The sequence below is a fragment of the Schistocerca nitens genome, chromosome 5, assembly GCF_023898315.1.
Source record: "Schistocerca nitens isolate TAMUIC-IGC-003100 chromosome 5, iqSchNite1.1, whole genome shotgun sequence".
Classification (NCBI taxonomy): Eukaryota; Metazoa; Arthropoda; class Insecta; order Orthoptera; family Acrididae; genus Schistocerca; species Schistocerca nitens.
This window is the reverse complement of record NC_064618.1, coordinates 827,359,296-827,385,276: the sequence shown is the minus strand read 5'-3', so window position 1 is coordinate 827,385,276 and position 25,981 is coordinate 827,359,296. Positions and strand designations below refer to the sequence as shown.

Here is a 25,981-nt window from a genome sequence, read left to right as displayed (position 1 = left end):
AAAACCTTAAATTTGTAATAACAAATCGAAATCTCGCGCCGTTATCCTGTAAGTTGGTAAGCGTGCTAAAAACAGCTTTCAGAATGGCCTGTAGGTGCCAGCATAGTGCAGATGCACACATACCGTCACAGTATCAGTATAAACATGTGCGCCCCACTTGCGACTTGCACCAGGGAAGAGCAGCGATCTGTTATTCGGTTTTTGCGTAGTGCAGGTGTGAAACCTATTGAAATTCATCGACGAATGAAGGTTCAGTACGGTGATGCATGTTTGTCATAGCAGCAAGTCTACGAATGGAGTAACAAGTTCGCAAATGGTGTGGCTTTAGTGGAAGATGATCCTCGTCCAGATCAGGTACAACGAGTTGTGACTTCACAGAACATTGCAGCAGTTGAAGCCGTAGTGAAGGAAATCCGCCGAGTGACACTGAATGACATTGCAGCATGTTTACAGATTAGTCATGGGTCAGCACACCACATTGTGCATGATGTGCTCCAGTTTCACAAAGCGTTCGCAAGATGGGTGCCACGGCAGCTGACTCCTGAAATGAGAGAACGACGTGTTGATGCTTATGAAGAACTTCTTCGGCGCTTTGAACGAGAAGGTGATGGTTTCCTTGCAAGAATCGTTAGTGGGGACGAAACCTAGGTTCACTTTCACCAACCGGAAACGAAGAGAGCGAGCAAGGAATGGCGCCATTCCTTATCACCAAGTGATTTCCATATGTCTGGACCACTCAAAGACGCAATGGGAGGAAAGAAGTTTCGTTCTGATGAAAAGGTACGCCATGCGGTGCATGAGTGGTTGCACGGACTACCAAAGGAATTTTTTTCTAAAGGAATTTATGCACTTTGTAAGCGCTGGATGACTTGCATTGAGCGTGCCGGAGATTAGGTTGAAAAGTGATACAGCTTTTTACCACTTCTGCACAATAAATAATATTTTTAAAAAATATTTAAGGTTTTCAATTGACTCACCCTCGTATGTGACGCTTGAGTTAGTGTATAAAGCGACGCCATTGGAGAGTCGATGACTGGAAACTAGTGATTTGGAGTGATGAATCACGCTACACCCTGTGGCAGTCCAATGGGAGGGTTTGGGTTTCGCTGATGTCTGGAGAATGTAACCTTTTATCACATGTAGTAGCAACAGCAAAGTAAAGAGGAGATGCTGTTACGGTATGGAGGTGTTTTTCATGGTTAGGGTGTAGTCACGTCATTGCGCTTAAGAAAACGCTGAATGCGGAAGGATAAGAACAAATTTTACAGCACTATGTGCTGCATACAGTAGGGGAACAATTCACAGACGATGGCTGTTTGTGTCAGTACGATAATGCACCCTGCCGTACGGCAGCATCTGCGAGGCAAAGGTTTGTGGACAATGAAGTTCCTGAAATGGACTGGCCAGCCCAGAGTCCCAACACGAACCCAAGTGGAACACCTGTGGGATGAGTTAGAACGTCGGCTTCGCTCCAGACCTCAGCGTCCAACATGATTACCTTCCCTGGTTTCAGTTCTTGAGGGAGAGTGGGCTGCCATTCTTCCACAGACATCCGTACACTTCACAGAAAGTGTCCTCAACAAAGTTCAAGATTAACGGTGCAACAAGTATCTTTCGCCACTCAGCGTAAGGTGGCTTGCGGGGTACAGATGTAGATGTAGATATGAGTTGGAAGAGAAAGGCTGACAGAGATGTTGATATACGAGGGCCGTTCAGAAAGTAACCTCCGGTTGATTTAAAAAAATACACCAAGTTAAATAAAAATATTTTAATATATACATCTTACAAATACATCTTTGCACTATTTTTCTACATAGTCTCCATAGCGATTGAGGCACTTATCGTATCTCTTCACAAGCTTTGAAATTCCTTCTGCATAAAAATCACCCGCTTGTGCCTGGAGCCAGCCTGTGACCGCATCTTTGAGCTCTTCGTCGTCATCAAACCGCTGTGACCCGAGCCATTTCTTCAAATGCATGAAGAGGTGATAATCACTTGGCGCCAGGTCTGGGCTGTAAGGTGGATGGTTGATAACGTCCCACTTGAAGGACTCAAGAAGGGCCGTTGTTCTGCGAGCAGAGTGAGGACGGGCGTTATCGTGCAAAAAAACGATACCGGAAGTCAGCATACCACGGCGTTTGTTCTGTATAGCCCGTCGTAACTTTTTTATTGTTTCACAGTACACGTCTTGATTAATGGTCGTACCACGTTCCATGAATTCAACCAACAACACCCCTTTGGCATCCCAAGACACCGTTGCCATCAGTTTTCTGGCAGAAAAATCTTGCGAGGCTTTTCTTGGTTTGGTAGGCGAATTTGAATGTGCCCACATCTTTGATTGTTCTTTTGTCTCAGGGTTCACGTACTTAATCCAGGTTTCGTCACCGGTCACGATTCTGTTTAACAATGGTTCTCCTTCGTCCTCATAACGTGACAGAAAGTCTAATGCAGAGGCCATTCTTTGAGTTTTGTGGTGGTCGGTAAGAATTTTGGGCACCCATCGTGCACACAACTTACGGTAACCCAATCTTGCTGTCACTATCTCGTACAAGAGAGTCTTAGAAATCTGTGGAAAACCAGTAGACAATTCCGACATTGAGAAACGTCGATTTTCACGAACTTTTGCATCAACTGTCTGAACGAGTTCGTCAGTCACCAATGATGGTCTACCACTCCTCTCTTCATCATGAACGTTTTCTCGTCCACTTTTAAATAAACGTACCCATTCACGGACAACTCCTTCACTCATAACTCTCGGTCCGTACACGGCACAAAGCTCACGATGAATAGCTGCTGCAGAATATCCTTTGGCTGTAAAAAACCTTATGACAGCACGCACTTCACATTTGGCGGGGTTTTCTATTGCAGCACACATTTCAAACTGCCACAAAAACTAAACTAGCGCAGGTACGACGTTCACTCGACCACGGCTTGATGCCGACTGACCTGTTGAATGCGTGAACGCACAGATGGCGTCGCTACTCCCCCCACAACCCGCACTGTGACCAATCGGAGGTTACTTTCTGAACCGCCCTCGTAGACTGTGAGACACGTCGGCAACGTCTGAGGTTACGGAAGTCAGTGAGATGCGGCAAAGCCACCATGAAACTAATGGATACTGAGGGGCTGATATAAAACTAATGGATACTGAGAGACTGATCATACGCTGGCTGGGATGCTGACTGCAGGCAGGGCCTGTGAACGGGCACGGCAAGGCAATGCCAGGCTCGCTGCCTCGCATCATACGGGCGCCGGTAATTCCTCGTTACGGTAATACCCGCCGCTGGTGGAAGCAGGTTTGAGGTTGCGGCGTGTAGCGGAGGCGTGGCGCTGCAAGCACGCTGACAACGGCTCGTACGTCAGGAGGCCACTCGGCGAATTATTTTAGATGACGCCGCTTAAGCGAACATTATTTTGTGACTCACTTCCAACACGGCAGCTTCCTTCTTCTTGTTTTACTTACATAACATGAAAGCAAACTTTGTTTATGTAATATCCAGCTCAAGAAAGTTTTCATTTATTTGCGTGTAACATCATCGTTTGCGAAATGCACTGGAACTGATAAAAATACGTATAGCAATAGTAAATAAGAGAGAACAAAATGATGTAATTGTTTTGAAGTAACGCAGATATCGGTAGCTCAATAATGCGATTATTCAGGGAAGGCCTCCTTATCATCAGGCAATGTGTTATACAGAAACTGTTGACTGAAAGAGAGACATGTGAGAGAACACTGTAGGCAACTGAGGGTCATGGCTGAAATCCCTTGTACCCCTCCCGAACAACAAAAATACTTTTATTTAAAATATCTTTCCAACTGCCCGTGAATATTATGTTTCTCAGGCAGTTTGTATTGGTAACTATCTGCGTCTCTAGTTTGAATTGAGAAAAGTCATGCAATACCTCCTAATATCGTGTCCGATTTTGCCCAGCGTTGTGCAGCAACTCGACGTGAGATGCACTCAACAAGTTGCTGGAAGTCCGCTGCTAAAAATATTGAGCCATGCTGCCTCTACAGCCGTCCCCAATTGTGAAAATGTTGTTGCCAGTGTAGGATTTTGTGAGAGAACAACCTCTCGATTACGTCCCATCAATGTTCGATGAGATTCACGTCGGGCGAACTGCGTGGCCAAATTGGTTCAAATGGCTCTGAGCACTATGGGACTTAACATCTGAGGTCATCAGTCCCCTAGAACTTAGAACTACTTAAACCTAACTAACCTAATGACATCACACAACACCCAGTCATCACGAGGCAGAGAAAATCCCTGACCCCGCCGGGAATCGAACACGGGAACCCGGCCGTGGCCATATTATTCGCCCGAACTGCCCAATACGTAAATCAGACCAATCGCGAACAATTGTTATCCGGTGACATGGCGCTTTGTCATTCATAAAAATTCCATCGTTCTTTTGGGAAGATGAAGTCCATGAATGCCTGTAAATGGTCTCCAAGTAGCCGAACATAACCATTCTCAGTCAGTAATCGGTTCGTTTGGACCAGAGGACTCTCAGTCCATTTCATGTAAACACAGCCTACGCAATAATGGAGCCGCCATCAGCTTCCACAGTGCCTTGTTGACAACTTGGATCCACGGCTTCGTAGGATCTGCGCCACACTTGAACCCTACCATCAGTTCTTACCAACTGAAATCGGGACTAATCTGACCAGGCTACTGTTTTCCAGTCGTCTAGGGTCCAACCGATAGGGTCACTAGCCGAGGTCAGGCGCTGTTGTGCTGTTAACAAAAGCAGCTGCGACAGTCGTGTGCTGTTGTAGCCCATTAACGCCAGACTTCGCCACGTTGTCCTAACGGATACGTTCGCCGTACGCCCCAGATTGATTTCAGCTGTTATATCACACAGTGTCCCCCCATGAACCATGGACCTTGCCGTTGGTGGGGAGGCTTGCGTGCCTCAGCGATACAGATGGCCGTACCGTAGGTGCAACCACAACGGAGGGGTATCTGTTGAGAGGCCAGACAAACATGTGGTTCCTGAAGAGGGGCAGCAGCCTTTTCAGTAGTTGCAGGGGCAACAGTCTGGATGATTGACTGATCTGGCCTTGTAACATTAACCAAAACGGCCTTGCTGTGCTGGTACTGCGAACGGCTGAAAGCAAGGGGAAACTACAGCCGTAATTTTTCCCGAGGACATGCAGCTCTACTGTATGATTAAATGATGATGGCGTCCTCTTGGGTAAAATATTCCGGAGGTAAAATAGTCCCCCATTCGGATCTCCGGGCGGGGACTACTCAAGAGGACGTCGTTATCAGGAGAAAGAAAACTGGCGTTCTACGGATCGGAGCGTGGAATGTCAGATCACTTAATCGGGCAGGTAGGTTAGAAAATTTGAAAAGGGAAATGGATAGGTTAAAGTTAGATATAGTGGGAATTAGTGAAGTTCGGTGGCAGGAGGAACAAGACTTTTGGTCAGGTGATTACAGGGTTATAAATACAAAATCAAATAGGGGTAATGCAGGAGTAGGTTTAATAATGAATAAAAAAATAGGAGTGCGGGTTAGCTACTACAAACAGCATAGTGAACGCATTATTGTAGCCAAGATAGACACAAAGCCCATGCCTACTACAGTAGTACAAGTTTATATGCCAACTAGTTCTGCAGATGATGAAGAAATTGATGAAATGTATGACGAGATAAAAGAAATTATTCAGGTAGTGAAGGGAGACGAAAATTTAATAGTCATGGGTGACTGGAATTCGTCAGTAGGAAAAGGGAGAGAAGGAAACATAGTAGGTGAATATGGATTGGGGGGAAGAAATGAAAGAGGAAGCCGCCTTGTAGAATTTTGCACAGAGCATAACTTAATCATAGCTAACACTTGGTTCAAGAATCATGAAAGGAGGCTGTATACATGGAAGAAGCCAGGAGATACTGACAGGTTTCAGATAGATTATATAATGGTAAGACAGAGATTTAGGAACCAGGTTTTAAATTGTAAGACATTTCCTGGGGCAGATGTGGATACTGACCACAATCTATTGGTTATGAACTGCAGATTGAAACTGAAGAAACTGCAAAAAGGTGGGAATTTAAGGAGATGGGACCTGGATAAACTGAAAGAACCAGAGGTTGTAGAGAGTTTCAGGGAGAGCATAAGGGAACAATTGACAGGAATGGGGGAAAGAAATACAGTAGAAGAAGAATGGGTAGCTCTGAGGGATGAAGTGGTGAAGGCAGCAGACGATCAAGTAGGTAAAAAGACGAGGGCTAATAAAAATCCTTGGGTAACAGAAGAAATATTGAATTTAATTGATGAAAGGAGAAAATATAAAAATGCAGTAAATGAAGCAGGCAAAAAGGAATACAAACGTCTCAAAAATGAGATCGACAGGAAGTGCAAAATGGCTAAGCAGGGATGGCTAGAGGACAAATGTAAGGATGTAGAGGCTTGTCTCACTAGGGTAAGACAGATACTGCCTACAGGAAAATTAAAGAGACCTTTGGAGAGAAGAGAACCACTTGTATGAATATCAAGAGCTCAGATGGAAACCCAGTTCTAAGCAAAGAAGGGAAGGTAGAAAGGTGGAAGGAGTATATAGAGGGTTTATACAAGGGAGATGTACTTGACGACAATATTATGGAAATGGAAGAGGATGTAGATGAAGACGAAATGGGAGATAAGATACTGCGTGAAGAGTTTGACAGAGCACTGAAAGACCTGAGTCGAAACAAGGCCCCGGGAGTAGACAACATTCCACTAGAACTACTGATGGCCTCGGGAGAGCCAGTCATGACAAAACTCTACCATCTGGTGAGCACGATGTATGAGACAGGCGAAATACCCTCAGACTTCAAGAAGAATATAATAATTCCAATCCCAAAGAAAGCCGGTGTTGACAGATGTGAAAATTACCGAACTATCAGTTTAATAAGTCACAGCTGCAAAATACTAACGCGAATTCTTTACAGACGAATGGAAAAAATGGTAGAAGCTGACCTCGGGGAAGATCAGTTTGGATTCCGTAGGAATGTTGGAACACGTGAGGCAATACTGACCTTACGACTTATCTTGGAAGAAAGATTAAGAAAAGGCAAACCTACGTTTCTAGCATTTGTAGACTTAGAGAAAGCTTTTGACAATGTTGACTGGAATACTCTCTTTCAAATTCTGAAGGTGGCAGGGGTAAAATACAGGGAGCGAAAGGCTATTTACAATTTGTACAGAAACCAGATGGCAGTTATAAGAGTCGAGGGGCATGAAAGGGAAGCAGTGGTTGGGAAAGGAGTGAGACAGGGTTGTAGCCTCTCCCCGATGTTATTCAATCTGTATATTGAGCAAGCAGTAAAGGAAACAAAAGAAAAATTCGGAGTAGGTATTAAAATTCATGGAGAAGAAGTAAAAACCTTGAGGTTCGCCGATGACATTGTAATTCTGTCAGAGACAGCAAAGGACTTGGAAGAGCAGTTGAACGGAATGGACAGTGTCTTGAAAGGAGGATATAAGATGAACATCAACAAAAGCAAAACGAGGATAATGGAATGTAGTCAAATTAAGTCGGGTGATGCTGAGGGAATTAGATTAGGAAATGAGACACTTAAAGTAGTAAAGGAGTTTTGCTATTTAGGGAGTAAAATAACCGATGATGGTCGAAGTAGAGAGGATATAAAATGTAGACTGGCAATGGCAAGGAAAGCGTTTCTGAAGAAGAGAAATTTGTTAACATCGAGTATAGATGTAGGTGTCAGGAAGTCGTTTCTGAAAGTATTTGTATGGAGTGTAGCCATGTATGGAAGTGAAACATGGACGGTAAATGGTTTGGACAAGAAGAGAATAGAAGCTTTCGAAATGTGGTGCTACAGAAGAATGCTGAAGATTAGATGGGTAGATCACATAACTAATGAGGAGGTATTGAATAGGATTGGGCAGAAGAGAAGTTTGTGGCACAACTTGAATAGAAGAAGGGATCGGTTGGTAGGACATGTTTTGAGGCATCAAGGGATCACAAATTTAGCATTGGAGGGCAGCGTGGAGGGTAAAAATCGTAGAGGGAGACCAAGAGATGAATACACTAAGCAGATTCTGAAGGATGTAGGTTGCAGTAGGTACTGGGAGATGAAGAAGCTTGCACAGGATAGAGTAGCATGGAGAGCTGCATCAAACCAGTCTCAGGACTGAAGACCACAACAACAACATCACACAGTGTAGGTTGTTTGTTAGCACTGACAACTGTATGCAAACGACGCTGTTCTCAGTCGTTAAGTGAAGGCCGTCGGCCACTGCGTTGTCCGCGGTGAGAGGTAATGCCTGACATTTAGTATTCTCTGCACGTTCTTGATACAGTGTGTCCGCAGTATTGAATTTCCTAATGCTTTCCAAAATGGAATGCCCCTTGCGTCTGGCTCCAACTACCATTCCGCATGCAGAGTCTGTTAATTTCCGCCATGCGTTGAAAACCCTTTCACAAGAATTACCTGGGTACAAATGACTTCCCCGGCATTGCGCTGGCGTTTTATACCTTGTGCACGCGATACCACCGACAACGGTATGTGTGCAATCGCCATCCCACGACTTTTTTCACCTCTGTATATATGCCCCCCAGCTTATCCACCGCTGTCGCGCATTCTATCACTGCAGTCTGCTCGCCAGTCATTGGTCGAATCTTCATTGAGCAGCACTGTCAACTAGGCGGAGACAATGGTTCAAATGGCTCTGAGCACTATGGGACTTAACATCTATGGTCATCAGTCCCCTAGAACTTAGAACTACTTAAACCTACCTAACCTAAGGACATCACACAACACCCAGTAGGCGGAGACAAGAGCCCGCAAGCCATCAGCTAGCGCTCATGGTTCTGGGCCTCGAACTGGAACTGCTGAAGTGACGCATCCCAGTGGGTGCCATCGCCTAAGACTCCAGCCAGTCTCTGAGGGTCCTGGGTTGGACTCGGGTCGTCTGCACTTACCTCCCTGGGACCCTGGGCTGTGTGCAGTGTACACTAGCCAAGATAAAAAGCTGGCTGTGCTGCGGAGCTGAAACCAGACTTAATTCAGCAGAGGCACCGTCACTGCCAGCCGCTGTTTTGGCGGCAGAGCACTTCCCTACATCACTAGACGTCACCTGCCGCTACGTCACTACAGTCGCCACCAGTCCGCCTCCTTAGCTGAGCGGTCAGCGCGTGTGACTGCCGTGCATTGGGGCCAGGTTCGATTCCCCGTCGGGTCGGAGGTTTTCGCCACTCGAGGACTGGGTGTTGTGTTGTCCTCATCATCATCGACACGCAAATCACGCAGTGTGGCGTCACTGCAAGGACTTACAAATCGGCAGCCGAACTTTCCCAGGTGGGGATAACCGCCCATGAACACCATATGACCATTTCATTTCAGTCGACACGAGGGGCGCAGCTCTAACAACAAGCAGAGGAGGACTAAGTCACCAAATTTCATGCTCAGAGCAGGCTTTTTATTTTCACGACAATAGTAGCGAATTAAGTCGGTTGATGCTGAGGAAATTAGATTAGGAAATGAGACACTTGAAGTAGTAAAGGAGTTTTGCTATTTGGGGAGCAAAATAGCTGATGATGGTCGAAGTAGAGAGGATATAAAATGTAGAATGGCAATGGCAAGGAAAGCGTTTCTGAAGAAGAGAAATTTGTTAACATCGAGTATATATTTAAGTGTCAGGAAGTCGTTTATGAAAGTATTTCTATGGAGTGTAGCCATGTATGGTAGTGAAACGTGGACGATAAATAGTTTGGACAATAAGAGAATAGGAGCTTTCGAAATGTGGTGCTACAGAAGAATGCTGAAGATTAGATGGGTAGATCACATAACTAATGAGGAGGTATTGAATAGAATTGGGGAGAAGAGAAGTTTGTGGCACAACTTGACTAGAAGGAGGGATCGGTTAGTAGGGCATATTCTGAGGCATCAATGGATCACCAATTTAGTATTGGAGGGCAGCGTGGAGGTTAAAAATCGCAGAGGGAGACCAAGAGATGAATACACTAAACAGATTCAGAAGGATGTAGGTTGCAGTAGGTACTGGGAGATGAAGAACCTAGCACAGGATAGAGCAGCATGGAGAGTTGCATCAAACCAGTCTCAGGACTGAAGACCATAACAACAACAACAACAACAACAACAGACATTACGACTAGTCCCAGTAGGCCCATGTTTTGCCAGAACTGTATAGAAACACCTTTTGGAAATTATAGAACGCGTCATCATCTTTAATTGCTCCCTTCTGTAACTAGTGTACCAGTAGAGTGCATTGAATTTCACGACACTGTTACTTGTCCAGTCCACGTTCTGTGTTACAGAGGAGATTGCGCTCCCGCGATCGTAGCCTTGTAGTATAAGATACAGCCTGAGCGGCAGTGGGGGGTACTGACCGGACGTCCTGGGAGGCGGGCAGCCACTGCGCGCGCTGCTGGAGGCGGGCGAGCGCGGCGGCGCCGTCGGCGCGGAGTCGCGCCAGCTCGGGGTCGGCGAGCGCCCTGCCCAGCAGGCGCTGCTGCGCGTGCAGCTGGCGCCGCGACGCCAGCGCCGGGTCGCCCGCGCGCAGCTCCTGCAGCGCCGCCACCAGCCGCCGGCCGCAGGCGTGCGCGTGCGCCGTCAGCGGCTCCAGCTCCTGCAACAGCGCCAGCACCGTGTCCGAGAGCTGCAGAGCGTAAACTAATTCCCACCTAGCACACTCGACTGACGGATCTCTCCTAAATTCTCAAACTATGTTATGCTGAAATTAATTACTCCTCACATTGTAAACCTAATTAACGTTGATTCCATTTATTAACTGCAAAATAACTGCACTGGAGTGTGGAATTTCTAATTATCATATACATATACAAAAACTCGTATGTGTCTGTGTGTGTGTGTTTTCCACATTTCCTCCGACACCACTGGATCGTTTTCAACCAAACTTAGTACTCATCCAACTTATAATATGGAAAAGAAGTACTGCAGGTGTAACAACCACTTAGCTCCCATACCACTGTCGGGAAATGGCGAAAAGGATTGGTGACCCCTGACATCTAGGCTGTCTTGCAAGACAGACGTTTCATGTGGGTAAAGTGCGCGTCATTTACGACAGCGGCTGAGTTTTGGTTCGTTCTGCGCATCTGACGTCACAAAACACAGTCAGCCAATGAACAGAGAACAACAGCGCAACTGCAGTGCAGAGCATGGCGGAGTGTCTTCAGTCTTAGAAACGTTCAGTCATAAATAAAGTAATTGAACAAAAGCAATGTCTTGATAGCAGACTTTCTATAAAAGAAAGTTTGGAAAAAGCATTCTTTATACCAATTGCCTCATATTCTATTAATTAATTAAAGCAATAAGCCTCCCAATTCAGGCGATAGCAAGGAAATTCATTCTCACTAACCGCTTTCTCACAATAAAGAACAGCGTTAATTGTTTATTTCCTATTGTACTGCGCCGAAACGTGAGTAATTCATAGTCATACCAACAGTTTTTATCGGTATTTTGCGTGCTTCTTTAAAATCCTCCAGGAATTCAATTGAATGACGAGCTGCGGTAGTGTAATGGTTAAGGTGTTGGGATTCAAAGCAAACTGTTCTGAGTTCAAACCTTATTCGATGCTTAATATTTTCTTTATTTAAAAATAATATCGAAGTGTCTTACTTCATGAATTTTATTCGTTTGAATGTAATTTTTTGAAATATCTAGTGGCAACTAAAATCGACCATACGGAAAGTATACACTGTGGACTTTTACCTCTGCAAACTCTTCAAAATTTCGTGCTATGGCTTACTACATTTAATGCTGCACAATAACTGCGTTGAACATCGAAACAAAATTAAGTCATTTATGGGGGGGGGGGGGGGGGAGGGAAGGTATCAGTCAAGAAGATGTGTAAAAATCAAATTTTTGGGCCAAATAATTTTTTTGAAATCGAATGATAAGTGTGTCAAAGTAGTCGGAACACCATGTGTCTGCACAGGCGAGCAGTGCAGTGATGCGGCGATCACGTCTCTGTAGCAGCGAAAGGGTTAAAGCGGCCTTGGCGGCTTTACTTCATATACTGCGTCCTCTCCCCTAAACGTAAGTTTGCGAACTATTCTATACTACGACGCTGCTTCTCTTGGCGCGTGAAACTGGCAACGCCGCAATCTCCCGCGTCTGGGCGGGCATGCGCCAGCTGCCAAGTTAAAAGAATTGAACTATAGTATTGGTCTATATTCCAGAGATATATGGGCAAATGGGCAGAGCTGAGAAGAGAGAGAGACGACAGAGAGGGGGGTGGGGGGGTGAGAGGAGGGGACGAGTACTGAGCGATGGGTTCTGAGATGGAAAGGGGGAGATGGACAGATGGAGCTGGGACTAGGATATTGACAGAGCAAAACATGGAGGAGGAACTGGAGAGACAGAAAGGAAGAGGAGGACAGACATGGGGGACAACGATATGGTCACAGGGAGCAAAGGAGGAGATCAACAAAGAGAGGGAGAAGGAGGGGGACATGTAGGAGGCATGAGGAAAATGGAGAGAAGTAGTGGGGAGATGGAAAAGAAACGGAGTTAGGAAGAGATGGACAGGGGGCAGGAGATGGGGCAGAGAGAATGGGAGGAGTTGGACAGAGGTACAGGGGAGGAGGAGGATATAGACAGAGACAGGCAGAGAATGACATGTACAGAGAGAGGACAGAGGATGAGATGGACAGACAGAGGGAAGGGAAGAGGAGATGGACACAGATAGGAGAGAGGAGAAAAATATGGACAGAGATATAGGGATGATGAAGTGTAATGCAGCCAAGAAAAATTCCAGTTCATTCCTCCATTTCTTTCTTAATTTTTCGACGATATGTTTTCAGTGGAGCGATATATAAATAAATGGTCATTGAAAAGATCTGTTCTGCTCATATTACATTAATTTCTCTTCCGTTGCTAAACTGTTGATTCAGACATATGTAATGGAATACCAATAACGAGCAGAAAAATTGCGACTAGAGCGCATATCACACAATATCGAAACAATTTTTTTGAAGTTGAGCGTAATAGATCTCCCTTTCCAGAAAGGAGATGTAGTAACATTACCTCACCTTTGTTTCATGAAACTGGTTCTGTGTGTCATGTGAAAAGTAATAATATGCAATAACTTATAAGTTAGAACGTAAGTCAACAGAAATACATGCTTTTGATTTAGTTAGGGCCTGCCCAAAGTCCGAAAGCAAAAGAAATTTTGAAGTTTTTACTTTATTTCGTCGTCCGCTCGCCACCACATTATCTCCGCGTGCAGCGGAGATCGCCGGCGCACACGATTCCGTTCCACACGGTGGTGCTGTCGCCGACGTCGAAGGGTTAGTGAGAAACGCCATCAGTTATTTGTGAATAAGCCATTCAGAACTTCGCAAAGTACTGAGAGGTGGGCATTTGCCGTCCCTTGTGCCAGTGTTTATTTAATTATCTTCGTGTGGGCTTCCCATCTCTCTTTAGAATATGTCATTCCAGTCCCCTTTTTGGTTTTTCCTCTTGGTCAGCTTATTATTTGTGAATTTTGGACCTGAATATTTCGCTGTCTTGAACATATTCTGGTGTAATTTCTGCTAATTTCTGATCAGTTTTCATCACGCCAGTCAATTTCATGGTGTCCGTTTTCGCTATACTCCTGTTATCAATGAAATCGACTGCTTGTTTTGTAAATCTGGCTGGATTTATTCAATACGTTCATAGAATCTGTGTTTTTATTGGAAGATCCGTGTTGACTTGCTGATTGCTTCTGAGTTGCCATTCTTCGTCTGCAAATTTTGGGCCTGGATTTTTTCTTACAGTTTTGCGTTCTCTTTTCTCAGAGTTTTCAATGACTGTTTTCCTGAACAAAATTAGCGTTTCTCATCTATACGCGCATTTTCGATTAATGTCTCAGTTTTGTGTGCTCGCAGGTAAATTTTTCGTTGTAATCACTTTGACGAAGTTGATATGCAGTTTCCATCTTTTGGCATCTAATTTCGTTTGCTCTTGTTTCGATTCCAGTTTTCTGAGTGATTTCACCGAGATACGTAAACTGTGAAACTCGTTCAGTTGTGCCATATCGCCGGCCGGAGTGACCGAGCGGTTCTAGGCGCTACAGTGGGGAACCGCGCGACCGCTACGGTCGTAGGTTGGAATCCTGCCTCGGGCGTGGATGTGTGTGATGTCTTTAGGTTAGTTAGGTTTAAGTAGTTCTAAGTTCTAGGGGACTGACGACCACAGAAGTTAAGTCCGATAGTGCTCAGAGCCATTTGGTCTATTTTTGTGCCATATCTCGTCTCCACGGATGCTTGTTTGTTGCGGGTCGCGTACCCTGTCTATTCAAAAGACACCTGGAGACTGATTTTTCCGCGCTTTGTTTCGAGAGTACAATCTGATTTTGGGCTGATGAAATGTCACTAGTTAATACAGGCAAATGGTTTGACATATATTACGTAAGACTTGACTTACGTCATGTAATTGTTCTGCAACTGATGTCGCCTTCCAACAGATGAAGAGGTGTTATGTATGAAAAATCGGAACACCCAAAAGTCGAAGCGATCCCTTCCAAGTTAGGGAGAGGAAGGGAGAATAGCCAGTCGTGCGCGTGGGTGTAAGCAGAGAAAGAGAGAGAGAGAGGGCGGGGGGGGGGGGGAGTGGGGACAATGACGGCACTTTGGGAGGAACCACTAACTTGTACACGTACGTGTTTATTAAGTGTCGCTGGGCACAAAAGGGCCTGTCGAGGTAATGATTTAAATGAGAGTAATAACGTGCCGCCTAAGGTCGTAAACAGGGGGCGCCGGCACCGCAGCGGCTCAAGTGAAAACGGAGCTCGTTTAGCGCGCAAGTGGAACGGGAGGGGCGTGGCCCGCGGGCCAGGGGGCGGTCACGTGGCCCCGCAGAACACAGTCATCCGGGCACGCCGCTTGACCCTTAATAAGCCCGTCCGGCTGCTCGTCCATCACATTACGGCGTCATTAAGCGCGGGCCACAAAGGACTGCAGCCTGCATTTACGAGATCGCTCCGAGATTTCTCCGGTAATTGCCGATGCTCTGCCTATTCTCTTAGAATCGCACGACGAAAGTTGAGAGGCCATCGCTAAATCTTAGGACGGAACTACGCTGCTGGGAATAATACAGGATATTGTAAACACATACAAAACTTTCAATGTGGATAGCTACACTGCCGGAACAGAAATGTAACACCCTGAAGGACATGTTCATTTTATTGATACGTGTTCAAAAATGGTTCAAATGGCTCTGAGCACTACGCGACTTAACTTCTGAGGTCATCAGTCGCCTAGAACTTAGAACTAATTAAACCTAACTAACCCAAGGACAGCACACACATCCATGCCCGAGGCAGGATTCGAACCTGCGACCGTAGCGGTCGCCCGGCTCCAGACTGTAGCGCCTAGAACCGCACGGCCACTCCGGCCGGCATTTATAAGTGTTGTGACAGGTAGTTGATCATTGTACGAGTATACGGTACAAAATTTAGACCAACTGAAACACATCTATCACAGTACACGCTGACCAAAAAGTTGCATCAATACACAACAAACATGAAATGAAATGATTGTATGGCATTGTTGTCCAGGAGGCCTCGTCGACCGCCGGGTTGCAAGTCCTATTTCAGGTAACGCCACATCGGGCGACTTGCGCGTCGATGATGATCAGGACAACACAACACCCTGTCCACGAGCGGAGAAAATCTCCAACCCGGCCGGGAATCGAACCAGGCCCGCGACATGTAGGCAAGCACGTCACCACTCAGTTAATCAGGCGCACGCATCAACGCACAGTGTATTCCCCTCTGGCGGCAACGCAGCTGTGTATTCTTACGTGCAACAGATCATTTTGTTGTTGTGTTGTGGTCTTCAGTCCTGAGACTGGTTTGATGCAGCTCTCCATGCTACCCCATCCTGTGCAAGCTTCTTCGTCTCCCAGTACTTACTGCAACCTACATCCCCTCCACGCTGCCCTCCAATGCTAAATTTGTGATCCCTTGATGCCTCAGAACATGTCCTACTAACCGGTCGCTTCTTTTTGTCAAGCTGTGCTACAAACTCCTCTTCTCCCCAATTCTATTCAATACTTCATCATTAGTTATGTGATCTAATCTTCAGCATTCTTCTGTAGCACCACATTTCGAAAGCTTCTATTCTCTTCTCGTCCAAACGATTTATCGTCCATGTTTCACTTCCATACATGCTTACACTCCATAAAAATACTTTCAGAAACGACTTCCTGACACTTAAATCTATACTCGATGTTAACAAATTTCTCTTCTTCAGAAACGCTTTCCTTGCCACTGCCAGTCTACATTTTATATCTTCTCTACTTCGACCATCAACGGTTATTTTGCTCCCCAAATAGAAAAACTCCTTTACTACTTTAAGTGTCTCATTTCCTAATCTAATTCCCACAGCATCACCCGACTTAATTCGACTACATTCCATTATCCTCGTTTTGGTTTTGTTGATGTTCATCTTATATCCTCCTTTCAAGACACTGTCCATTCCGTTCAATTGCTCTTCCAAGTCCTTTGCTGTCTCTGATAGAATTACAATGTCATCGGCGAACCTCAAAGTTTTTATTTCTTCTCCATGGATTTTAATACCTACTCCGAATTTTTCTTTTGTTTGCTTTACTGCTTGCTCAATATACAGATTGAATAACATTGGGGAGAGGCTACAACCCTGTCTCACTCCCTTCCCAACCACTGCTTCCCTCTCCAGATCATAAGCGTGCTGAATGACACCTTGCGATAGAGTGTCCGAAGCGTATTGCGCCTTTTGTTGCAGTTCGGCAATTTTTCTAGCAGCAGGCTCTGGAGAACGAGTAATTGTCCGCTTCACCATGACCCATAGTTGTTGAATTGGCGACAGATCTGGCGCAGCAGCTGTTCGTGCTCGTGCACTGCCCTGCTGTAAAAGCACATCATCTTCCTGTCGACGAAATGGCAGCATCACGGGGATAACAACCCGTACAATGTAGCGGGCGCTGGTTACTTAACGCTGCAGAGACACCAAATGTGACCGCGAGTTGTTACTGATGGGTCCCCACACAATGGGGTGGGACATGTACGTCGTGCGTCAGTGCAATACGGAATAGGCCGGTCAAGATGTCTACGCCGTACACGTGTACGCCCGCCGCTCGCAAACAGACAGAACCTAAACCTACTCTCGTCACGGAAGACAACAGAGCGAAATTCCACTCTCTAGTTGACTCTTTTCACAACACCAGATTAGTCGTGTTTGCTGGTGTCATGGCGTCGTTGGTTGCCCGGCCAGAAGCACACGCGATCTTAGTAGTGTTGTGAGCAGACGGTTCCCAATGTCCTCGGTGACAGAGGACGTGCAACACATAGCCGGAGTCCTCGCCTGGATGCTCTCCGTTGCGGCAACGCTGCTCGCACAGTGCAATCGATCCTGAAGTGCGTGTTTAGTACGCGGACGCCCAGATGCTGGTCTAACAGTGTGGGAGTGTTCCACACACCACTGCAGAAGGCAGCGACACGTCCCAGAAACGTTGTGCCCAACACGTGCTCCAATCCGTAAATGTGTCCACCCTTCTACATCTACATCCATACTCTGCACGCCACCTGACGCTTGTGGCGGAGGGTACCTTGAGTACCTCTATCGGTTCTCTCTTCTATTCCAGTCTCGTACCGTTCGTGGAAAGAAAGATTGTCGGTACGCCTCTGTGTGGGCTCTAATATCTCTGATTTTATCCTCATGGTCTCTTCGCCAGATATGCTCAGGAGGGAGCAATGTAATGCTTGACTCCTCGGTGAAAGTACGTTATCGAAACTTCAACAAAAGACCGTACCGAGCTACTGAGCGTCTCTCTTGCAGAGTCTTCCACTGGAGATTATCTATCATCTCCGTAACGCTTTCGCGATTACCAAACGTTCCTGAAACGAAGCGCGCTCCTCTCTGTTGGATCTTATCTCGTTGTCAACCCTAACTCGGTCGTATCCCACACTGGTGAGCAGTATTCAAGCAGTGGGCGAACAAGTGTACTGTAACCTACTTCCTTTGTTTTCGGATTGCATTTCCTTAGGATTCTTCCAATGAATCTCAGTCTGGCATCTGCTTTACCGACGATTAATTTTATATGGTCATTCCTTTTTAAATCACTCCTAATGCCTACTCCCAGATAATTTATGGAATTAACTGCCTCCAGTTGCTGACCTGCCATATTGTAGCTAAATGATAAAGGATCTTTCTTTCTATGTATTCGCAGGACATTACACTTGTCTACATTGGGATTCAATTTGCCATTCCCTGCACCATGCGTCAATTCGTTGCAGATCCTCCTGCATTTCAGTACAATTTTACATTGTTACAACCTCTGGATATGCTGCAGCATCATCCGCAAGAAGCCTCAGTGTCTCACGCTTCAGTGGCTGCAAAATACTGCAACTTTCATTTCTGGCTGTGTTAGCACGTCTCTAGACACAAGTAATCCGTGCAAGACACCTGAGAGCAAAGTGCCAAAAGCCTGGTGAGAGATCCAGCGAGCAGTCGCAAGAAATCAATCAAAAAATCCTTAAGCGGCGCCGAAGGGAGAAAAGGCAGGAAGTGAGTAATTGTGCAGAAATTGGCAGGTGACGTATCTGGACTTTCCAAAGCGTGAATGAGAACGCGTGTAGCCGCAGAAGCGATGCGAGTGGTTTAGTGCGGCCCCTTTTTGCGTCTGGGTGCCGTGTCGCTGTCGAGGTGCGGTGCGAGATGAAAGACGCCGGCGGGGTACGTCTGCGCTAACGGCGGCAAGTGGCGACGCGGCCGCCGCCGACGCCGCCCCCGCGCACTGGACCGTGACGGCGCGGCCGCGGGGCCCCGAGAAAGCAGCCGTAATGGCCCGCAATTAAGCCCAGGGTTGGCAGGTGGCCGCCTGCACGCGGATCCGCCCAACTGGGCCAGCCGCTGCGCGTCGCGTCTGCTGATTAACGAGCTGCGAGCACCTGATTGAAAAACCGTATCGCAGACCCGATACGCCCGCGGGAGCTGAACGATGCTTTCCTTCCAGGAACTCGGGAGCTCAATGGGCAAGCGCCGCCTCTGTGGTCTCACGGTTAGCACCCTAAATAGCTGAAGCGCAGGTTCCAGAAAAGACGGATATCTGTCGAGCATGTTCCGTCTTCTTGTCTCAGAACCAGTACGCCAACTGAAGATGAAAACGGGTTCATGGAACTAATAGCTATCTCAAAAAAGTGACTGGTTGGAGTTTTATGTATTTACGTTAAACAAACAGTCGCCGGTTCTTAAACATTCGTAATGGATAACCTAAATCTACACTACTGGCCATTAAAATTGCTACACCAAAAAGAAATGCGGATGATAAACGGGTATTCATTGGACAAATATATTATACTAGAACTGACATGTGATTACATTTTCGCGCAATTTGGGTGCATAGATCCTGAGAAATCAGTACCCAGAACAACCACCTACGGCCGTAATAAAGGCATTGATACGCCTGGGCACTGAGTCAAACAGAGCTTGGATGGCGTGTACAAGTACAGCTGCCCAAGCAGCTTCAACACAATACCACAGTTCATGAAGAGTAGTGACTGGCGTATTGTGACTAGCCGGTTGCTCGGCCACCATTGACGAGACGTTTTAAATTGGTGAGAGATCTGGAGAATGTGCTGGCGAGGGCAGCAATCGAACATTTTCTGTATCCAGAAAGCCCCGTACAGGACCTGCAACACGTGGTCGTGCATTATCCTGCTGAAATGTAGGGTTTCGCAGGGATCGAATGAAGGGTAGAGCCACGGGTCGTAACACATCTGAAATGCAACGTGCACTGTTCAGAGCGCCGTCAAAGCGAACAAGAGGTGACCGAGACGTGTAACCAATGGCACCCCATACCATCACGCCGGGTAATTGGCCAGTATGGCGATGACGAATACACGCTTCCAATGTGCGTTCACTGCGATGTCGCCAAACACGGATGCGACCATCATGAAGCTGTAAACAGAACCTGGATTCATCCGAAAAAATGACGTTTTGCCATTCGTGCGCCCAGGTTCGTCGTTGAATACAGCATCGCAGGCGCTCCTGTCTGTGAAGCAGCGTCAAGGATAACCGCAGACGTGGTCTCCGAGCTGATTGTCCACACTGCTGCAAACGTCGTCGAACTGTCCGTGCAGATGGTTGTTGTCTTCTAAACGTCCCCATCTCTTGACTCAGGGATCGAGACGTGGCTGCACGATCCGTTAGAGCCATGTGGATAAGATGCCTGTCATCTCGACTTCTAGTGATACGAGGCCGTTGGGTTCCAGCACGGTGTTCCGTATTACCCTCCTGAACCCACCGGTTCCATATTCTGCTAACAGTCATTGGATCTCGACGAACGCGAGCAGCAATGTCGTGAAACGATAAACCGCAATCGCGATAGGCTACAATCCGACCTTTATCAAAGTCGGTAACGTGATGGAACGCGTTTGTCCTCCTCACACGTGACATCACAACAACGTTTCACCAGGCAACGCCAGTCAACTGCTGTTTGTGTATGAGAAATCGGTTGGAAACTTTCCTCATGTCAGCACGTTGTAGGTGTCGCCACCGGCGCCAGCCTTGTATGAATCTTCTGAAAAGCTAATCATTTGCATATCACAGCATCTTCTTCCTGTCGGTTAAATTCCGCGTCTGTAGCACATCATCTTCGTGGTGTAGCAATTTTAATGGCCAGTAGTGTAATAGAACTGACATGTGATTACATTCTAGTGCAATTTGGGTGCACAGATCCTGAGAAATCAGTACCCAGAACAACCACCTCTGGCGGTAATATCGGCCTTGATACGCCTGGGTATTGAGTCAAACAGAGCTTGGATGGCGTGTACAGGTACAGATGCCCATGCAGCTTCAACACGATACCACAGTTCAACAAGAGTAGTGACTGGCGTATTGTGACGAGCCAGTTGCTCGACCACCATTGACGAGACGTTTTCAATTGGTGAGAGATGTGGAAAATGTGCTGGCCAGGGCAGCAGTCGAATATTTTCTGAATCCAGAAAGGCCCGTACAGGACCTGCAATTGAGACACATCACAGCCAGAGCAATAATTGCAGTAGGAGAGTCCGGGTGTAGTTGATTCAGGATCTAGTTGATACAAAGTCAAGCTGATACAGGCCCAATAACTTCCAAATGTGAAGACGCTTACAAGCAGGAACGAGAGTGGAGGCGGAACAGATCGATACTCAGTAGCCACGTGTGTGCCGCAGGAGGATGTTGCTTTTACTAGACACTTTCACCTTTTATTTTAGGGTTATTCGTAGACTAGTTGAACAATCAATCAGATCATATTGTTTCATGGTTTGAAGCTAAGAATATTAACTTCAAACAGTAATTTTAACTGCTACCTGTTTCTCGTAGATTTTAGTGTAGTGTAATGGCGTCGTGTGGATCAAGTTGATACGCTTCCTTTGGGTCAAGTTGATATGGTGTATGGAAAACACAAGTTTCAAAGCAAAGATGTGTGGAATGCGGATGAAACCGGGGTGCAGATTATTCAGCGGCCAAGCAAAGCTATAGCTGAGAAAGGAGTTCGGCAAGTCGCAAAAGCCACTTCTTCTGCTGATTGAGGGCAAACAGCTACAGTTGCAACTGCTATCTGAGCTATTGGCAACGCTATCCCCCGCCCCCCTCCCCCGCTCCTCATTTTCTCTACAGTGTTCTCTAAAGACAATTTCATAGAGGGAGGACCGCCAGGAGGTGGATGACTGGGTCATCGTTCCTAACGTTTATAAGACACTTTCACAGCCACGTAAAGTCAGCTCCTGAAATCCCTGCCTTTTGTTGCTTGACAATCAAGATTCACACTTGTCAATACGCAAACTTCTGTAAAGATAATGGAGTCGTTTTTCTGTCTTTCACTCCCCATACCTCTCATCGCCTCCAGCCCCGTTGACATATCTGTTTATGGACCATTGAAAAAATACTATTTTACAGCTGTAGACAACTGGCTAATTAGCAGTCCTGGAAGAACTGAAAAATTTTTGGCATTTCTAATCTTGTAAATAGTGCCTTTGGAAATGCCATGACACTAAATAATATTGTGGCAGGATTCAAAGCTTCCGGTATCATGCCGTATATACCAGATATTTTTAAGGACGAACATTTTTTGTCAAGCTTTGTAACTAAGCGTCAGCTTTCTACAACACCAGAAGACCAACTAACTTATACGTTAGCAGGAGACCAACAGCCTCCTACATCTCCGCAAGTCCATCAGCCTTCTCCATCCGCAGAAGTCAATCAGCCTTCTACATTAGGAGGCGTTCAACATCCTTCTACGTCGATATTAGCCGACATTACTGAAATGAGTCACCACTTGTCACTAATGGCCTTGGAGCTATCTCTCCCATTGTTTCGCCAGAACAAATTCGCCCTCTACCAAAAGCAGGACAACGTAAAACAAGCGGTAAAGGCAAGAAAACCTTAAAGTCCTGCATTCTTACAGATACTCCTATAGAAGATAAAACAGAGCAAGATACAAAGGAGAGAGAGAGAGAAAGAAGTCCATTAAGACAAAGAAACGCAAATTAAAACTAAGTTATTTGGTTGCGAACAAAACAAACAGCTCGACAAACCAAGGAAACAAGATTAAAAAAAGAGAAGCCTAAAGAGAAGAAACATGAATCTTACTCTGACGAAGACTCTTTTTGTTTAGTGTGTCTTAAAACTTATTTTTCATCCAAACCGGGTCAAGATTGGATCGAATGTGTTTCCTGCAAGACGTGGGCACACACAGGTTGTGCAGAGGACAGCTCGTTTTACATTTGTATTAACTGCCAATCGGACCCATGTTTGTCTTCAGAATCGAAATGATTTGCACAACTAAGGTCCTGTGAGGCTATCTGAAACTACTTTATAATATTATGTTTAAACGTTGTTTGAAAAAATGTTAATTTTTGTAAAAATAAGAAATTTACTAGAACAACGTAATAATCCATTATTTCATTTTTAAATTTAAATATTACTTTTTAGTTTTAATATGTCAGTATATTTTAAAACAATAAAACCCTTTCAGAATACGTGTTTTGGTTATTATTATCTTGAATCTTGGGACCGTACCAGATGCTCAAAGGCGTCTCAACATAACCCGTAACTGTATCAGTTTGACCCAGACTGGGTTACATTGATACATCTGGTAAAGTTTACAAAACAGTTTTAGACACCACAAATTTATTTTTATAAAGCTTTGAAATGTACCAACTGATAGCCAAACAGCTATAGTACCTCATTACATTGCATTTGTTTCAGTAGAGTTATAGAGAAAAAAATAGGGAAAACAGAAAGTAAAAAGCGTTTTAACCAGACCCAGTCTCCCCTAACCACAGACATGCTCGCTACAGTATGACAGTAGTTGCACTATTGTCTGCATGTTCGACGTGTGTCCGATCGAGGGAGCACTGAACATTTTGTAAGATAAGATTTCCAGACCGTACTTGTTTCCTCATTTCTGTGGCTGTGTTTTCTCCAGCCTAGATGTAATATGCCGGTCTTTCTTTTGGTTTCGAAGGCATAACCAAAAAAGGCGACCTATCTTACAGACATTAAGACTGTGTGTCCTTGTCTTTAATGGCAACGGTCTCCAAACCCCGTGGTACCACATCGCGCCTGACGTCCCATTTCGAAGCAACAGCATGACAGCAACAAACTTCACGGCGCCTCAGTTGATAGTACCGTACGTTGTTCACTAGACAGACTGGGTTCACCTCTCAGCTCGGCATCTGTCACAGTGGTTCCTTCCAGTAACACTCCATTAGCGAATAAACGTTGCACACCGAATGAAGAAGACTTTTAGACACGCACCGTAGACCTATGCAGGAGGGCACATTTACTACGATGTCGAACAGCTGTCAGCATCTGTCACAGTGGTTCCTTCCAGTAACACTCCATTAGCGAATAAACGTTGCACACCGAATGAAGAAGACTTTTAGACACGCACCGTAGACCTATGCAGGAGGGCACATTTACTACGATGTCGAACAGCTGTCAGCATCTGTCACAGTGGTTCCTTCCAGTAACACTCCATTAGCGAATAAACGTTGCACACCGAATGAAGAAGACTTTTAGACACGCACCGTAGACCTATGCAGGAGGGCACATTTACTATGATGTCGAACAGCTGTCAGCATCTGTCACAGTGGTTCCTTCCAGTAACACTCCATTAGCGAATAAACGTTGCACACCGAATGAAGAAGACTTTTAGACACGCACCGTAGACCTATGCAGGAGGGCACATTTACTACGATGTCGAACAGCTGTCAGCATCTGTCACAGTGGTTCCTTCCAGTAACACTCCATTAGCGAATAAACGTTGCACACCGAATGAAGAAGACTTTTAGACACGCACCGTAGACCTATGCAGGAGGGCACATTTACTACGATGTCGAACAGCTGTCAGCATCTGTCACAGTGGTTCCTTCCAGTAACACTCCATTAGCGAATAAACGTTGCACACCGAATGAAGAAGACTTTTAGACACGCACCGTAGACCTATGCAGGAGGGCACATTTACTACGATGTCGAACAGCTGTCAGCATCTGTCACAGTGGTTCCTTCCAGTAACACTCCATTAGCGAATAAACGTTGCACACCGAATGAAGAAGACTTTTAGACACGCACCGTAGACCTATGCAGGAGGGCACATTTACTACGATGTCGAACAGCTGTCAGCATCTGTCACAGTGGTTCCTTCCAGTAACACTCCATTAGCGAATAAACGTTGCACACCGAATGAAGAAGACTTTTAGACACGCACCGTAGACCTATGCAGGAGGGCACATTTACTACGATGTCGAACAGCTGTCAGCATCTGTCACAGTGGTTCCTTCCAGTAACACTCCATTAGCGAATAAACGTTGCACACCGAATGAAGAAGACTTTTAGACACGCACCGTAGACCTATGCAGGAGGGCACATTTACTACGATGTCGAACAGCTGTCAGCATCTGTCACAGTGGTTCCTTCCAGTAACACTCCATTAGCGAATAAACGTTGCACACCGAATGAAGAAGACTTTTAGACACGCACCGTAGACCTATGCAGGAGGGCACATTTACTACGATGTCGAACAGCTGTCAGCATCTGTCACAGTGGTTCCTTCCAGTAACACTCCATTAGCGAATAAACGTTGCACACCGAATGAAGAAGACTTTTAGACACGCACCGTAGACCTATGCAGGAGGGCACATTTACTACGATGTCGAACAGCTGTCAGCATCTGTCACAGTGGTTCCTTCCAGTAACACTCCATTAGCGAATAAACGTTGCACACCGAATGAAGAAGACTTTTAGACACGCACCGTAGACCTATGCAGGAGGGCACATTTACTACGATGTCGAACAGCTGTCAGCATCTGTCACAGTGGTTCCTTCCAGTAACACTCCATTAGCGAATAAACGTTGCACACCGAATGAAGAAGACTTTTAGACACGCACCGTAGACCTATGCAGGAGGGCACATTTACTACGATGTCGAACAGCTGTCAGCATCTGTCACAGTGGTTCCTTCCAGTAACACTCCATTAGCGAATAAACGTTGCACACCGAATGAAGAAGACTTTTAGACACGCACCGTAGACCTATGCAGGAGGGCACATTTACTACGATGTCGAACAGCTGTCAGCATCTGTCACAGTGGTTCCTTCCAGTAACACTCCATTAGCGAATAAACGTTGCACACCGAATGAAGAAGACTTTTAGGCACGCACCGTAGACCTATGCAGGAGGGCACATTTACTACGATGTCGAACAGCTGTCAGCATCTGTCACAGTGGTTCCTTCCAGTAACACTCCATTAGCGAATAAACGTTGCACACCGAATGAAGAAGACTTTTAGACACGCACCGTAGACCTATGCAGGAGGGCACATTTACTACGATGTCGAACAGCTGTCAGCATCTGTCACAGTGGTTCCTTCCAGTAACACTCCATTAGCGAATAAACGTTGCACACCAAATGAAGAAGACTTTTAGACACGCACCGTAGACCTATGCAGGAGGGCACATTTACTACGATGTCGAACAGCTGT

The 25,981-nt window shown here is 45.9% G+C and overlaps 1 protein-coding gene across 1 annotated transcript in view; it reads right to left on the bottom strand.

Moving 5' to 3' along the window:
• LOC126260741 (uncharacterized) overlaps window positions 1-25,981 on the bottom strand; it is a 702,522-nt gene that overhangs the window by 621,005 nt on the left and 55,536 nt on the right. The window contains exon 5 of the mRNA XM_049958080.1: window positions 10,357-10,490. Coding sequence (XP_049814037.1) covers window positions 10,357-10,490 — 134 coding nt within the window. The remainder of the gene's footprint in view (window positions 1-10,356; window positions 10,491-25,981) is intronic.